The following is a 16,079-nucleotide window of genomic DNA, read 5'->3' as shown; positions in this document are numbered from 1 at the left end:
GACAAAATTTTCATGTATTTCTACTTTGCATTAAAGATTTATAAAACTAGGGGCACCAGGCTGGCTCAGTTGGTAGATGGGATTCTTCGTCTCGGGGTTGTAACCTCGGAGTCCCATGTTGGGTGCACATTACTTAAAAATAACATCTTAAAGGGGCATACCTGGGTGGCTCAGTCGGCTAAGTGTCTGACTCTTCATTCTGGCTAGGGTTGTGATCCAAGGGTCATGGGATTAGGCCACATGTCAGGCTCCATACTGAGCCCAGAGCCTGCTTGGGGTTCCTTCCCTCCCTCCCTCCCACACACTCTCTCTCTCTCTCTCTCCCCCCACTCTGCCCTGCTCCCCAACTCCTGTGCTCTCTTTCAAAACAAAACAAAAAAGATTTAGAAAATACTAAATAACGAGGAAATAAACCAGGAAATACACCAAAGCAACACTTTAAAATTGTTGCACTACTTTATGGGACAATGCGACAAAATTAACCACAGCAACTTAAAATTACCACCTGATTAAACCAACCTGGGGAAAGAACTCAGAAGGACAGATTTAGGTATGTAATTGTTTAATGTATGCTTAGAGCTAAGATTTTACTTGAAGCTTTCATGCAATTCCACTGAATGCAAAAAAGCAATCAATTAAACACTGAAATCTAAAAAATAAAATAAAAATTGCATCTAGCACTATCCTTCCCAAAATTGGATCTCCCTGTACAATGACTAGTTCCCCAGGACATTAAAGTCTGAAAGCAAAGAAAAAAGGGTCCAAGGTTTAAAAAGCTAAAGAAACGGGGCACCTGACCGCCTAAGCTGGTAAAGCATGCGACTCTTGATCTCGGGGTCATGAATTCAAGCCCTACAATGGACACAGAGCTTACATTAAGAGAAAAAAAAAAGTTGGGGCACCTGGGTGGCTCAGTGGCTCAGGTGATTGAGCAGCTCTTTTTTTTTTTTTTTTTAATGTTTTTATTTATTTTTGAGACAGAGAGAGACAGAGCATGAGCAGGGGAGGGGCAGAAAGAGAGGGAGACACAGAATGTGAAGCAGGCTCCAGGCTCTAAGCTGTCAGCACAGAGCCTGACGTGGGGCTTGAACTCACAGACCGCAAGATCATGACCTGAGCTGAAGTTGGACACTCAACCGACTGAGCCACCCAGGCACCCCGAGCAGCCCTTAAAATATGCTCAGGTCATGATTTCAAGGTCCTGGGATGGAGCCCTGCATCAGGCTATGCACTGACAGCAAGGAGCCAGCTTGGGATTCTGTCTCCCTCTCTCTGCTCCAAACACACTCACACGCACCACCTGCCTTTCAAAATAAATAAATAAACTCTAGGGGCATCTGGGTTGCTCAGTGGGTTGAGCATCCAACCCTTAGTTTCAGCTCAGGGCAGGGTCTCACAGTTCAAGGGACTGAGCCCCATGTCAGTCTCTGCAATGACAGAGCAGAGCCTCCTTGGGATTTTCTCTCTCTCCCTCTCTCTGCCCTTCCTCGCTTGAGTGTGCCTGTGCACACACACTCTCTCTCAAAATAAATAAACTTTAAACTTTAAAAAAAGTATATGAAACAACTTTTTTAAAAAGTATAGGAAACAATGAATTAAGCACATAATTTTACTCAGAACCTTTAATGTGCCAACTAAGCATTAGGAACCTCAAAAGATTGCCATAAAAGTAGTATTTACTCACGGAACACACTCTTTTACAAAGCATCTTGCTTGTATCTGAAAATACATATCTGTAAAATATCTGGGAAAAATGCTGCCCTATAACTATTAAGTTAACACCCTTATACAAAGAATAGTATTTTGCTGTACAGGAAGAGAACAGAGAACATTAATGAACTAAACAAAGCACCTAATCTAGAATATCCCAGAAAATCTTTAGAAGTGTGAGGTCCATTATCAGTCATTTTAAAGTTCAAATTAATTTTACTTAAAACAAACCAACGACAAAGCAAAGCAAAAACAAAAATCTCAGAAATTATATTTGTCATTCTTATAAATTACAAATGACTCCCTGCAAAACATACAGATCGTTAAAAATTTAAAAAGAGGGGGGAGGAGAACCTAAGGGGGGAAAAAAGTTCTAAATGTCCTAAATCCTTACCACATTAATCTTCTTTCGTTTTTAAGTCGTTTTGTCGTTTTGTTTTTAAGTAAGTGAGATATCACAGATGGGCAGAAAGGAGAAACCAGGCCTAACTACATGAATTTAAATAGAAGTTTAAATAAAAGGGCAACTAGGTGGCTCAGTCAGTTAACCATCAGGCTTCAGCTCAGGTCATGATCTCACAGTTTGTGAGTTCAAGCCCCTCTGTCAGCTCAGAGCCTGAAGCCTGCCTCAGATTTTGTGTCTCCTTCTCTCTCTCTGCTCCTCCCCTGCCTGTGCTCTTTCTCTCTCAAAAATAAGTAAATAGGAGCACCTGGGTGGCTCAGTCAGTTGAGCGTCTGTCTTCGGTTCAGGTCATCATCTCATGGTTTGTGGGTTTGAGTCCCACATTAAACGCTCTGCTGTCAGCTCAGAGCCCACTTCGGATTCTCTGTACCCCTTTCTCTCTGCCCCTCCCCGACTAGAGCACACTCTTACTCTCTCAAAAATAAACATTAAAAATAAATAAGTAAATAAACATTAAAAAAAGAAATTTAAATAAAAGTGGAGAATCTCTTAATGCTAGCCCAAGTTCAAAATGAAGTTAACTGCATTGAGAAAAAAAGGTACTGAAATCTAGGACGTAAGTTCTAATCAGTGGATCCTGTTAACATTTTATTTTTTTTTTGATCCTGTTAACCTTTTAAAATTGTATGCAAAATTGCAAACAAGAAAGTCCAAAGCTTTCCTCCATTTTAAAGAGAATTACAGACCCAAAAAAGGTTAAGAACTGCTGTTCTAGGATAACAGAAGCCAGATACTCATTGAACACAAGATAAGGACCATAGCGAAAATTATTAGTGTTTTAAATTCTAAGATTGGCGTGTTACACATTTGACAAAAGTGGCACCAAGGATTCAATTATCATACTCATCTCCTTCACCTACCTGTGGTGTGACCTCAGATCTGCTCTGTTTCATTCTGTTAGTACCTATTTCCAGAACCCTGGATGTTGCCACAGCAGAATGGCACAAAGCCAGGATCTCAGAAAGTCTGGTTTCTTTTCTTAAAGCTTTTCTAGGTGTTCTGAATCCTGGCAGCATACACAGCAGCCTACCATAAGTAGGTAGGATGACAGACACATCTCTTTTTCACTGTTACCAATCAGTGTGATAAATCAGAAACTACAAAAAAATTAAGGTGACTCCTGAATAATGTGGGGGTTAAAGGTGCTTGACCTCCTCAAACAGTGAAAAATCCACATAAAACTTTTGATTCCCCTCAAACTACTTCCGATAGCCTAGTGGTTTGGGATAAAATATTCCTAAATGAAAGAAATTCCAATTAGCTAATTTGTTGATGACATTATTTTTCTAGGACCTCAATACAGTGTTAGGTCTATGTAAGCCATTCACATATAGGGAACCAGTCGGTTAAACATACTGATGTCTTGAAAGTTGAAAAGAAAACAGAGATGCCTCACTGGCTTAGTTGGTAGAGTGAGCAACTGCAACTCTTAATCTCAGGGTCATGAGTTCAAGCCCCACATTGGGGGCTTACTTTAAAAAAGGTGGAGTGGTACCTGGGTGGCTTTGTCAGTTAAGCATCCAACTCTTGATTTCAGCTCAGGCCACGATCTCATGGTTTCTTAGATGGAGCCCAACATCAGGTTCCATGCTGGTTGGGATTCTCTCTCTCTCTTTCTGCCCCTCCCCCGCCTGATCTCTCAAAATAAAGAAACTTTTTAAAAAATGTGTTAAAAAAAAATTCCATACACATATATTAGCAGTTAGTGATTGGACCAACACTTAGTCATAAAAGTTTGTCCCTCCCATGTTTTCTAATTATAATTTCTCCCTGAATTTTGCATTGTAGGATTACTGTTTAAAGATTTTTGGAAGAAAACAAAGTAGCATAAAGTGATACACTAAAATGAGGAGAAAGAAAACTATGTGGCATAGAAAAAGTATAAAGCTCAGTTTTATTACAAATTATTTCAGGGGCGCCTGGGTGGCTCAGTCAGTTAAGCGTCCGACTTCAGCTCAGGTCACGATCTCACGGTCCGTGAGTTCGAGCCCCGCGTCCGGCTCTGGGCTGATGGCTCAGAGCCTGGAGCCTGCTTCCGATTCTGTGTCTCCCTCTCTCTCTGCCCCTCCCCCGTTCATGCTCTGTCTCTCTGTGTCTCAAAAATAAATAAACGTTAAAAAAAAAAATTATTTCAGGGGGTGCCTGGTTAGCTAAGTCGGAAGAGCATACAACTCTTGATCTTGGGGTCGATTTCAACCCCCACATTGGGTGTACAGAGGTCACTTAAATAAATCAATAACCTTAAAAAAATTAATTCAGGATTGATGTAACCCACCAGAATTCAGGACACGTGTTAATGGTATTTATAAACCACTAAAAACTTAGGTCCTGTATTGTATTTTTTCCTTTAAAACTTTTTAAGGGGTGGGGGAAGACTTCTTAAGAAATCTTACCTGGCTCAGTTAGTTAAGCATCTGACTCTAAATTTTGGCTCAGATCATGATCTCATTGTTTGTGGCACGGAGCCCCATGTTGGGCTCTGTGCTGGTAGCGTGAAGCCTGCTTGTGATTCTCTCACCTTCTCTCTGCCACTCCCCCACTCACATGTGCACTCTCTCTCTCAAAATAAACTTTAAAAAATAAAAAACTACTAATAGCCTACTGCTGACTGAAAGCCTTGCCAGTAACATGAATGGTTAGGATATTTTGTATATAATTATATGCTGTATTCTTACAATAAAGCTAGAGAAAAAAAAATCATAAGGAAAACACATTTACAATACTGTACTTATCAAAAAAAACTGCATAAAAGTGGACTCATAGTTCACACCCCTGTTGTTCAAGGGTCAATACCTGTTGGTAATGAAGGGTTCAACTGCTAGGAGAAATTTATGGGAAGGAAATTTATATTCTATTGGTTGTATCACACCACTAGCTAGTTAATTCAAATTTTGTGAAATTACTGTGCATGTGGTTGTGGCCTTTATGTATCTGTGATATAGCTCTTTTTTTTCCTAATGTTTATTTTTGAGGGACAGAGCATGAGTGGGGGAGGGGCAGAGAGCGAGGGAAACAGAATCTGAAGCAGGCTCCCGGCTGAGCTGCCACCACATAGCCCGAAATGGAGCTCGAACTCACAAACCGCGAGATCATGACCTGAGCCAACGTTGGACACTTATACTGACTCAGCCATCCTGGTGCCCCAATACAGTTCTTGTTAAAATCATTCGAGACTTTATTCTGAATAAAATATATTTCATTATTAATGCTCCCCTTTTTTGTGGTTATCTGAGAAACTATCCTTGAATATTTTTAATTTTTTAATGTTTTTATTTATTTTTGAGGAGAGAGAGCGCACTCACGAGCAGGAAAGGGGCAGAGAGAGGGGGAGACACACAACCCAAAACAGGCTCCAGGCTCTGAGATGTCAGCATGGAGCCCAGCACAGGGCTTGAACTCAAGAACTGCGAGATCATGACCTGAGCTGAAGTCAGATGCTTAACAAACTGAGTACCCAGGAGCCCCATATCCTTGAATATTTGTAGACAGAATTTTTTCCAATCATCCACAGTGGGACAGTCTGTTCATTTATCTATTATCTGATTCAATATGATTGCTGAAGGTCTTGTAACCCTTCTGAAACAGATAAGCTTTTCACAGTGTTATCAGTACTTTCATTGACAAACCTATGAAATGAGCCCTAAACCACATAAATAAGTAAATTTAAGGACTAAACTTTCTTAAACCTTTAAGAACTGTAAATTTTATCATTTCCTAAAACATAAAATCAGTTTCATATGACTGAAAATCACTTGTGTTATGACATACTAATAGTTATTAGTTATCACTGTTGTATTTTAAAATCTTTATTGTGCTCTATCTTTCCTAAGAGGAGTCATCCTGAGATAATAAAATTCAAAACCTCAGATACTGATATCAGATACTTCCTTTTTTCACCTTATGCAAAATTTAAAGTATTGGTCAAGCAATGATTCATCCTTTGAAATTTCCACCTACCAACTATGTTCAAAAAGCAATCTATTTAGAGAGAAAAACAGCATGAATATATGGGGGATTTTCTTCATAACTTGTGGATTTATAAAGTACTTACACACCCAGTTTTAAATCAAGTGAACAAATCTTTTAAATGTCATCTTTTGATACCCTTTTAAGATCAGATTTCACACAACTATAAAACCTCTGATGCTCCTATTTGCAGATAACTATTTTAAAATTGGATACCTCATTGATCAATGCATTCCTGTGGCTTTCAAGGTTCTACTCTAAGCCCATGATGTACCCACTGATTAGAAATATTCACTACCTTTTAAGAATAATAGGTTAGGGCATTAAGAATAAGAAATTAAGGGGAGGGGAGAATAAGAAATTAAAGAAGTCAAATGCACAAATTTCCCTTTATAAAATAAATGAATTTGTGGGTAACATTAAAAAAAATAAGAAGGCACAACATAGTATTTTAAATACATTCTAAGTATTGTATGCTTCTATAACTGCATTGTTTGATACAGTAGCCACCAGCCATACGTGGCCATTTTAATTTAAATTTGTGAAAATTCGGTGTGTCTGGGCGGCTCGGTTGTTTAAGCAACAGACTCTCAATTTCGGCTCAGGTCATGATTTCGCGGTTCACGAGATCGAGCCTCACATCACACTCTGCACTGTCAGCCCAGAGCCTGCTTGGGACTCACTCTCTCTCTCTCTCTCTGCCTCTCATCAGCTTGTGTACACGCTCTATCAGTCAATTAGTGAAAATTAAATAGAATTAGAAATTCAGTTCCTCAGTCACAATAACATTATTTTTTTTAATGTTTATTTTTGGGAGTGTGAGCAGGCAGGGGCAGAGAGAGAGAGAGAGGGAGAGAGTGAGGGAGGGAGAGAATCCCAAGCAGGCTCCCCACTGTCAGCACAGAGCCTGATGCGGGGCTCACAAACTGTGAGATCATGACCTGAGTCGAAATCAAGAGCCTGATACTTAACCGACTGAGCAACTCAGGTGCTCCTCATAGTAACCACATTTAAAGTACTCAGCAGCCCCATGTGGCCAGTGGCTACCAAATCAGGCAATGAAGATAAATATCCATCATAAAAGAAAGTTCTTCTCAGTGATCAGTGCTATTCCCTAAGAAAAAGGCAAAGCCTTAACTAATTATCTGTTATACGGTTTTCTTATAATCTCTATAAAGATTAATACCCTTGAAGACAACTGCTTTTCCATTCTTTTGACGTGCCAAGGAATTGATAAGTTGTGATCCTGGCTATAATCTCCTCCAGCTATTATTCAAATAACTGTTCGTCAACAATGATTTTCCTTTCAGGCAGTTGAAGACACTATTTATAATGTCCTATGATTTCTTCTATCCTTAATTGCCTCTGATATTTACCTGATTTTCAGCCCTGTTTCTTTCAAGGATCTTGTACGATCCAAAGTTAATATTCAAGCTTTCAAGATTACTTACAGGGGCGCCTGGGTGGCTCAGCTGGTTAAGCATCTGACTCTTGATCTTAGCTCAGGTCATGATCTCATGGTTCGTGAGATCAAGCACCACCTGCCCCTGCCACCTCAAGCTCTCTCTCTCAAACAACAAAAACTTTTTCACTGTTACTTCCAATACATTTTCAGCTATAATAGACTAAAATTATTTCCCAGATCATAAAACACATAGTGGAAGAGAAGTCACAACTGCATAAACAGAAGTGGCATGCTCAAGTTAGGACAGAGAGATGGGGCACTCACTGGTTTATAATCTGATATGTTAATGCAGCTCTCACTGAATAAGAGCACAGGTATGGCATATTCAGAGTGGGGTGGGGGGGAGGAGTTGAGCCTTAATAGACTTCATGTGCATTTTTCTTTACTCTCAGGATAAGGTTTTAGAGACTACCTGCTATTACACAGTACTAGTAGTGCTTAAAGAGGGTTAAGCCAGGGGTGCCTGGGTGGCTCAGTCAGTTAAGTGTTTGACTTTAGCTCAGGTCATGATCTCGTGGTTTGAGGGTTCGAGCCCCACATCGGGCTCTATGCTGACATCCCAGAGCCTGGAGCCTGCTTCAGATTCTGTGTTTCCCCTCTCTCACTGAACCCTCCCCTGCTTGCACTCTCTCTCAAAAACAATAAATAAATAAATTTTTTAAAGCAGGGTTAAGCCAACACCAGTAGCAATTCTTTCCTACCAAATGAGTTATAAACATCCAAGTCTGTCTAGGGATGACTAAGATAAGTGAAGTATACATACTATATCAACTATTACTCATTTGAAAAGGACCTTGAATGTTGGAATTTAATAATTTGAGCTGCTGATTCAAGAGATTAGGGTTTTAAAAGATGACTATTGGGCAAGAATAAAGAGGTAGAAAAAATGGGATCGTATTTAAAACTGTATTGATATTAGCTTCAGCTACCTGTGTAAAAGCACATTATCACTATATTTTTAACTCCTAAACCAGTTCATGTTCCTCTATGGACAAAATGTAGTCATTTTACAAAGAGGTGTAAGAAATAGGTGACAAACTGGTTAGAATATGCTAAATCATTCCCAATACTTCAAAATTATGATTATAAACACATACAAATGTAAGTATTTTCAGTCAAATCTAAAAACTACCCCTAGTCAATAATAAGGGCTAAAGATTCAATCAGTGGGGCACATGACTGGCTCAGTAGTGGAGCGTGCAACTCTCAATCCTGAGGTGGTGAGTTCAAGCCCCACATTGGGTATAGAGAGTACTTAAAAAGTAAAAATAAATAAATAAAAATAAATAAATCTCTCATAAACATTCAATCAGTGGTTGGCCAGCAATCTCTATCAATGTCTCTTTATACACAGAAAACTGTTAAAACTTTGAAAAATAAAAGTTCTGGAACCAAATTAAGAATGTCACTGAATACATACCATAGCACTTCAGTTAGAAAATGGAAAAAAAAAAAAAAGGAAAATATTAAGAACAATTATTTCAGGGGGCCTGGATGGCTCCCTCAGTTCAGCATCCAACTCTTGGTTTCACTTCACGTCATGATCTCAAGGTTTGTGAGTTCAAGCCCTGTACTGGGGCTCCAGGCTGACAGTGTGGAGCCTGCTTGGGCTCCCTCTCTCTCTCTCTGCCCCTCCCCCATTTGTGCGCTCATGCTCCTCTCTCAAATTATTTCAGTGTGGAAGAAATGAGATTTGGACTGGAAAGACAGAACATCTTGAATACCATCCCAAGAAGTTTGAAATAAATTCTAAAAGTACTTGAAGATACTTTTGCAGATAAGAGAAAAATGGAAGATATAATGAACCACAATTCTGATGTGCTAACATGGACTCTCTTGTGATGTTCTATAAGACCTAAACAAATTTCTTCATCTTTCTGGGCCTCAAATTCCTTATCTGTTAGAGAAAGGAGTTGAGACAGAATCTAGCTCAGGTTTTATCCAGGTTTGAAAAATTCTGTGATTTAGACAGAAATTATGCTTTAGGAATATGACATCTGACATACACATTGGAGCAGAGAGAGAAATAACAAGTAGCCTATCCAGTAAATAAAAGAAGAAAGCAAATAAAAACAATTAGAACTGAATAAAGAATAATAAAGAACAATGCCATCAAGTGACAGATGGGAAAAAGAACTTTTTCACTGGAGGCGCCTGGGTGGCTCAGTCAGTTAAGCATCCAACTTTGGCCCAGGTCACGATCTTGTGGTTTGTGGATTCGAGACCCATGCCGGGCTCTGTGCTGACAGCTCAGAGCCTGAAGCCTGCTTCAGATTCTGTGTTTCCCCCTCTCTCTGCCCCTTCCATGCTCATGCTCTGTATTTCTCTCTCAATAATAAATAAACGTTAAAAAATATTTTTAAAAAGAACCTTTTGACTTAAAGATCTATGGTAAGCATCCTGGATTGGGTTTGAGAAAAGTATGGAAAGTCCTGAAAGTTAGGTGAGAGGCTCTGGTATATGAACTGTAAGCAAGAGAAAGCTGCTTGGTGGCAGTTATTCAAACGTGAAGTGCCCAGGGCCTAAATGTAAAATAAGAGTATACCTGAGGCATTTTCAAAGGGGAAAAAAGTCATGATTTGATATTTGATTGAATATGGGGGGTAAAGAAAAAGAAAATCAAAGATGACAGATGATGACACCTAGGAATTAGTAACATTTTAAGTGAATATGCAAGGTTTTTTTTAATGTTTATTTATTTTTGACAGAGAGAGAGAGACAGAGCATGAGTGGGGGGAGGAGCAGAGAGAGAGGGAGACACAGAATCTGAAGCAGGCTCCAGGCTCTGAGCTGTCAGCACAGAGCCCGATGTGGGGCTTGAACTCACAGACCGCAAGATCATGACCTGAATTGAAGTCGGATATTTACCCGACCGAGCCACCCAGGCGCCCCTGAATATGCTCAGTATTAAAACTAATCAGGAGTGCCTGGGTGGCTTGGTTGGTTAAGCGTCCGACTTCAGCTCAGAGCATGATCTCACGGTTTCTGAGTTCGAGCCCCTAGTCAGGCTGTGTGCTGACAGCTCAAAGCCTGGAGCTCGCTTTTGGAGTCTGTGTCTCCTTCCCTCTCTGCCCCTCCCCCACTTGTGCTCTGTCTCTCAAAAATAAATAAATGTAAAAAAAAAAATTAAAAAAAAACTGATCAGAAACAATTCAAATACTCATCTTCACTTTTACAACAGATTTCAACAATACAACACAATTATGCATGCTTTTACTTAAGTTTTACTTAAGTCATCTGCATGAATGTAATGAAATTTTCCTATCACTGTTAGCTGAGAATTTTCAAAGTTAGTAAAAATGCTAAAAATATCCTAGAAAATGGAATAGCATAGTCTTTAACTGAAGTTATATGTTAAGTTATATAACAGAAGAGTAGCAATTTTTTAAAGCTATTTATTTGGAGAGAGAGGGGGAGAGGATGCATGCCAAATGCAGGGGAGGCAGAGAGAGGGAGACAATCCCAAACAGGGCTGGAACCCAGGAACAGTGAGATCATGACCTGAGCCGAAATAAAGAGCTGAAAGATTAACCAACTGAGGCACCCAGGTGCCCCAAGTGTACTAATTTTCATATTGCTCTCAAATGAGCCTGGGTGGCTCAGTCAGCTAAGTGCCCGACTTCAGCTCAGGTCATGATCTAGCAGTTTGTGGGTTCGAGCCCCACATCAGGCTCTGTGCTGACTGCTCAGAGCCTGGAGCCTGCTTCGGATTCTGTGTCTCCCTCTCTCTCTGCCCCTCCACCATTTGTGCTCTGTCTCTCAAAAATAAATGTGAAAAAAAAGACAGAAAATGAGTCAGAAATATAAGCACAAAAATAAAATATTTAATTCAAGTTGAATTATTCAGTTAACCTTTTTCTGTTCCATGATCATCTAATTTATGACAGTGGCCTCTGATACTACTATGTGTATTTTGTTTTTTCAATAGAGTAAAAAGTGACACCTACACTATTGCCTTAAGTCCTTATATGTCCTTTGTTGAATTTTTTTTCTCAAATTGTATTTGAAGCTCCCAGGAGAAAACTTAAAGCACTGTAATTAGGTTAGAATGTTCTCCATTGAGGGGCACCGGGCTGGCTCATTAGCGGAGCATCTAATTCATTTTTTTTTTAAATGTTTATTTACTTTTGAAACAGAGACAGAGCGCAAGCAATGGAGGGGCAGAGAGAGGGGGAGACACAGAATCTGAAACAGGCTCCAGGCTCTGAGCTGTCAGCACAAAGCCCAACACGGGGCTCGAACCCACAAGCCGTGAGATCACGACCTGAGCCGGTCAGACGCTCAACCAACTGAGCCACCCAGGCACCCCTGGAGCATCTGATTCTTGATCTCAGGGTTGTGAGAGTTCAAACCCCATGTTAAGTGTGGAGATTACTTAAAAATAAAATCTTTTTTTTAAGTAGGCTTCATGCCCAGTGCAGACCCAACGTGGGGCTGAGATCAAGAGTCAGAAGCTTAACCAACTGAGTCATCCAGGCATCCCAAAAAATTCATCTTAAAAAAAAAATAAATGTTCTCCATTGAGATGAGATGTAAGTAAGCCATTCCAATTGCCTGAGGATTGAAAATGTAACTTTTACAAAAATTTGAATGGTTCTAAAAATCAGATCCAATAAGATGAGATACTGATTAATTGCAAATAAGACTTTTAAGATGAAGGCAAGAAAACAGCAAGCTATGAGGAAGCAGCCTGATATACAGCACCTGGAAATTATACATTTCAATAAAAACAGTATCGCTAAAGCGTTCCATTTAGAGCCTACTCCAGGATTTTTACACGAAAGCTAAGAGTAGATACATGCTAACAAAACACTTGCCTACTTACTGAAATCATGATATGTCAATAAAATTTGATTTTGAAAATCTCTGATTAACAACAGGTCTAAGATAACCCATAATTTCCTACAGCACAAATACAAGCTCCATTTACACAAATCCCTTTATGTTTGGACTCTATTGCTAAATATCGAAAAGGAGACCTAAATTTACGATTGACTTTTTGTTTGACATTTTTTATAAGCCTTTGCTGTCTCCTTGGCTCAGCCTGAAAACAAAAACAAAAAGAGTATAACCTATATTTAAGTAATTACAATACAAATGTTAAGAGCTATAGAAAGTAACTTTTACCATAACAGCTATTTTGTTGGAACAATACAGATACAAATTTAAAACAAATTATATGCAGAAAAAGCTGGGTAAAACATGTTTAGTTTACCAGCATACAAGTACCTAGTACTTGTTTCCGGACACACAGTAATTGCTAAGAATTCCTGTTTCATCAAAACGAACACCAAAGTCCCCATTATTTAACATAACAAAATACCTGGATCTGAATTAAATACAATCTATAACTACTATTTCATAATATCTTCAGTTACCTGTAGAACTGATCATTTAACCTCCTAAACAAAGAGTAACTAAAATAAAAACTCTAAAGTATCTATTTCTTTAAGGAAAAAGGCCACCTACCTAACAAGATAATCATGTCCATTGAATTTTAGAACACCCAAGTCCAAAGATTATAGTGTCTCTATAAGTGACCTCAAATTACTAAAATATTTCAAGTACATAAAACATGGCAAAGAACCATTATTAGAGAGGTCATAAATAAAAATATACTCAAATTAACAGAATAAGCTGCAACTTTTCTGAGTACTCAAAGAAACTAAAATTCATTCCATAGAATCCTTGGGAATTTATTTAAGATTCAAACAAGAAGTCAAGAAATGGTGTCAAAAAAAAAAATATTCCTACAAGCAAAGAAGCTCAATGAAACATTTACAGTGACATTTTTTTTGTTGACCATATTTAGAAAATGTAAACATTCATTGGCTCCTTTTATATCTATTTATTTTTCTCCTTTGCTTGGTAAATTCTTCAGAGTTGGGTTTTGTACTTTAAATTCAAACAACTGAAAAGCAGTCGTATATAATTTCTCATAAAGTATAAAATTTTAATACATTTATTTTTAAATATAACTTGTGAATACTGACACCTTAACATGCCAAATAAGATAACCTCTAATCAATCAAGTAGCTAACCTAATTAAACCGAATAATTTAATGTTTGAAAAACTATATAAAACTGTCCAAACTGCAGTGTAAAACATGTTTTGCTAGTTGATCCATGAATTTTAAAAGCTTCACAAATAAAAGATACATCATTTGGAAACATTTTACAGTATTACATACAGCTTAATTCACATAGTTATAACATGTCCTCCCCCAACCCCCAAGTTTACAGTACTTGTGTTCAGTAGCCTGACCTGGCTGAGATACCGCAGTGGCTGTAAACTGAGTAGCCCATGGCGGATTCTTCTGTCCTCCAAACTGAGCCATGATGAAAGGAGGAAAAAGCCTTCGCTTGTTTGTCTTCTATAGCAGCGATCTATTAAGAAAGAGCCCACATTTCAAACTTGAAACTATAAACATCATGAAAATATTATTTTAAAGAAATGTTTGTCAAGGACACCTTCTTAGATCATAGTATAAATAGCAAGGTGTATACCAACGTCCGATATGCAGCAAAAACATTTTACATCAAGTTATCTCACCAAAAATACCCAAATTCAACATAGGACATTAGGGGTAGACTAGTAAGAAAGGCACTTCTTTCTGTGACTACAAACTCACATTTCAACGAAGACCATGTGCTATTATCAACCCAAGTCTTAACAAAAAGAACTACACAGCTGCGGGTTCAAACAAAATAAAGCCTGCGTGTTTCTTTTGGCAATGAGTTGGAGACTGAAAGTGGTAAAACCAATAACGGAAATTGGGACGAGACACTGAATAAAGGTATTTAAGACTATCATCTAAATAACGAACATCTCCTTACTTTCTCGGGATGGAAAGGGCCGAGGGGCTCCTTTCCTTCCCCCTCCCTCGAGGGGGAAAGACAGTTGAAATAACGGATCCCTCCCCCCAAAGAACCATCACCAAGACCCCTCCCCCCCCCAAAATCAGGCCAGAAAAGGCGAAGATCTCAGGCCGCGCACCCCCTCCTTCCCCCCGCGACTCGGAGGGGCCAGAGCACTGCCATCCATCTTCCTCCAGCCCCAGCTCCTTGCGGGACGCTGACCAGAGAAGGCAGAATCCTGCGTCTCACGAGACTGGGCGAAGCGCCAACACTGGGTATTGAAAGTCCTGGTCCCCTTAACCACCGTGCCGGGCAGAGAGCCTCTATCCCCCAAAACCCGCGCCGCCGCCAGCCGCCCGACGCCCTGGGCCGGAGACCGGGAGGCTAAAGCTCAACGGCTTCGCAGCGAGGGACGGCGCTCGGCAGTCCCTCTCGACCCGCCAGACCGAGGCTGAGGGGCGCCGGGGGCACCTGAAGAACCCCGGGGGAGAGAAGGCGGGGGGAAACGAAGCGGTGGGGGAGGGGCCTGCCGCGCGGGGCCTGCTTCGACCCGCACAAAAGGGACCGTGTCCCTCCCGCCCCAGTCCCACGAGAACCCCACCGTCGCTGGCCTACGGACGCCGTGATCCCCAAACGGTCGATCCCAGCCCTTCTGCGAATCCGAAAGGACGACAGGAGCCCCGGTTCCGCCGCCCGCTGCTCCAACCGCGAGGACCAAACCTTCACCTGAATCGGGTCCCGGCTAACACCGAGGCCATTTCAAACCCGTCAGCCTTGGGCGCATGCGCCAACTTCCCCCTCTTCCTCCACGCCTCTCCCCTCCTCCTCATCTCTCCGAGGACGGCGCTGACGGGTTTGCGTTCTGCGTGCGCGCTCCCCAGCTCGCCTTCAATACGCCACCGCCTTCGCTACGCAGCTAGAGCGAGAGCGCGCCTGAGAAGAGTTACCTGGGATTCCCATAACAATGAGCCAGCGGAGTCTCAGCGCCAGCTCTGAAGAAAAGAATTTTGTTAGGCTGGGCAGGAAAGAATCGGCGGTCACGTGATCCGATCGGCTTGCCGCCATTTTGTGCTCTTCGCCTTTTTTGGTTTTTTTTTTTCCTCATTCAAGTACTTGGAAGAATGAATATGTCCTGTGTCAGCTTCCTTATTTTTTTTAATTGAGATAAAATTCACTTACCATATAACTCACTCTTTTAAATATTTTGCACAATTCGGTGGCCTTTATTTTTTATTTTTCTAGTGGCCTTTATATAGTCATAAGGTTCTGTAACCATCAAGTCAGCCCTTAAACTCATACCCATTAAGGAATCACTCCTTAATCCTTGCTCCCACCATCCTTTCACAACCGCTGATCTGTTTTGTCTCTGTGGATTTGCCTGTCCTAGATCCTTAATATTAATAGGAGTATATTATACATGTCCTTTTCTTATTGACTTCTTCAACTTTATTGTTGTTTCTAATGTGAAATGTTGGGGTTTGGGAGCAAAAGGTCAAGAAAATTCTTGAGACATCTTTGATGCCAAAAGAGTGGTTTTATTAAAGCACGGGACAAGACCAGTGGGCAGAAAGGGCTGTATTGGGGTTGTGAGGAGTGGCTGTTTACATATGCTTTTAA

The 16,079-nt window shown here is 40.3% G+C and overlaps 1 protein-coding gene across 3 annotated transcripts in view; it reads right to left on the bottom strand.

Moving 5' to 3' along the window:
* The window catches only part of CCAR1 (cell division cycle and apoptosis regulator 1), a 64,907-nt gene extending 49,679 nt beyond the window's left edge, over positions 1 to 15,228 (bottom strand). For 2 of the 3 annotated variants that reach the window (XM_047072862.1, XM_047072863.1), the window contains exons 1-2: positions 15,064 to 15,227; positions 13,870 to 13,991 (exon numbers count right to left, since the gene is read on the bottom strand). In XM_047072862.1, coding sequence (XP_046928818.1) covers positions 13,870 to 13,942 — 73 coding nt within the window. In that variant the 5' untranslated portion in view covers positions 13,943 to 13,991; positions 15,064 to 15,227. Of the gene's footprint in view, positions 1 to 13,869; positions 13,992 to 15,063 lie in introns of all 3 variants that reach the window. The other variant, XM_047072864.1, reaches the window with a different exon arrangement.
* Between the last annotated feature and the right edge of the window lie 851 nt (positions 15,229 to 16,079).

Source organism: Lynx rufus, unplaced genomic scaffold, assembly GCF_022079265.1.
Source record: "Lynx rufus isolate CCGP_SWC_20201006 ecotype Redwood Valley unplaced genomic scaffold, mLynRuf1.p SCAF_11, whole genome shotgun sequence".
In the NCBI taxonomy this organism is placed as follows: domain Eukaryota; kingdom Metazoa; phylum Chordata; class Mammalia; order Carnivora; family Felidae; genus Lynx; species Lynx rufus.
Note: the sequence above shows the minus strand (reverse complement) of the source record. Positions and strands in the feature narration are given on the sequence as shown.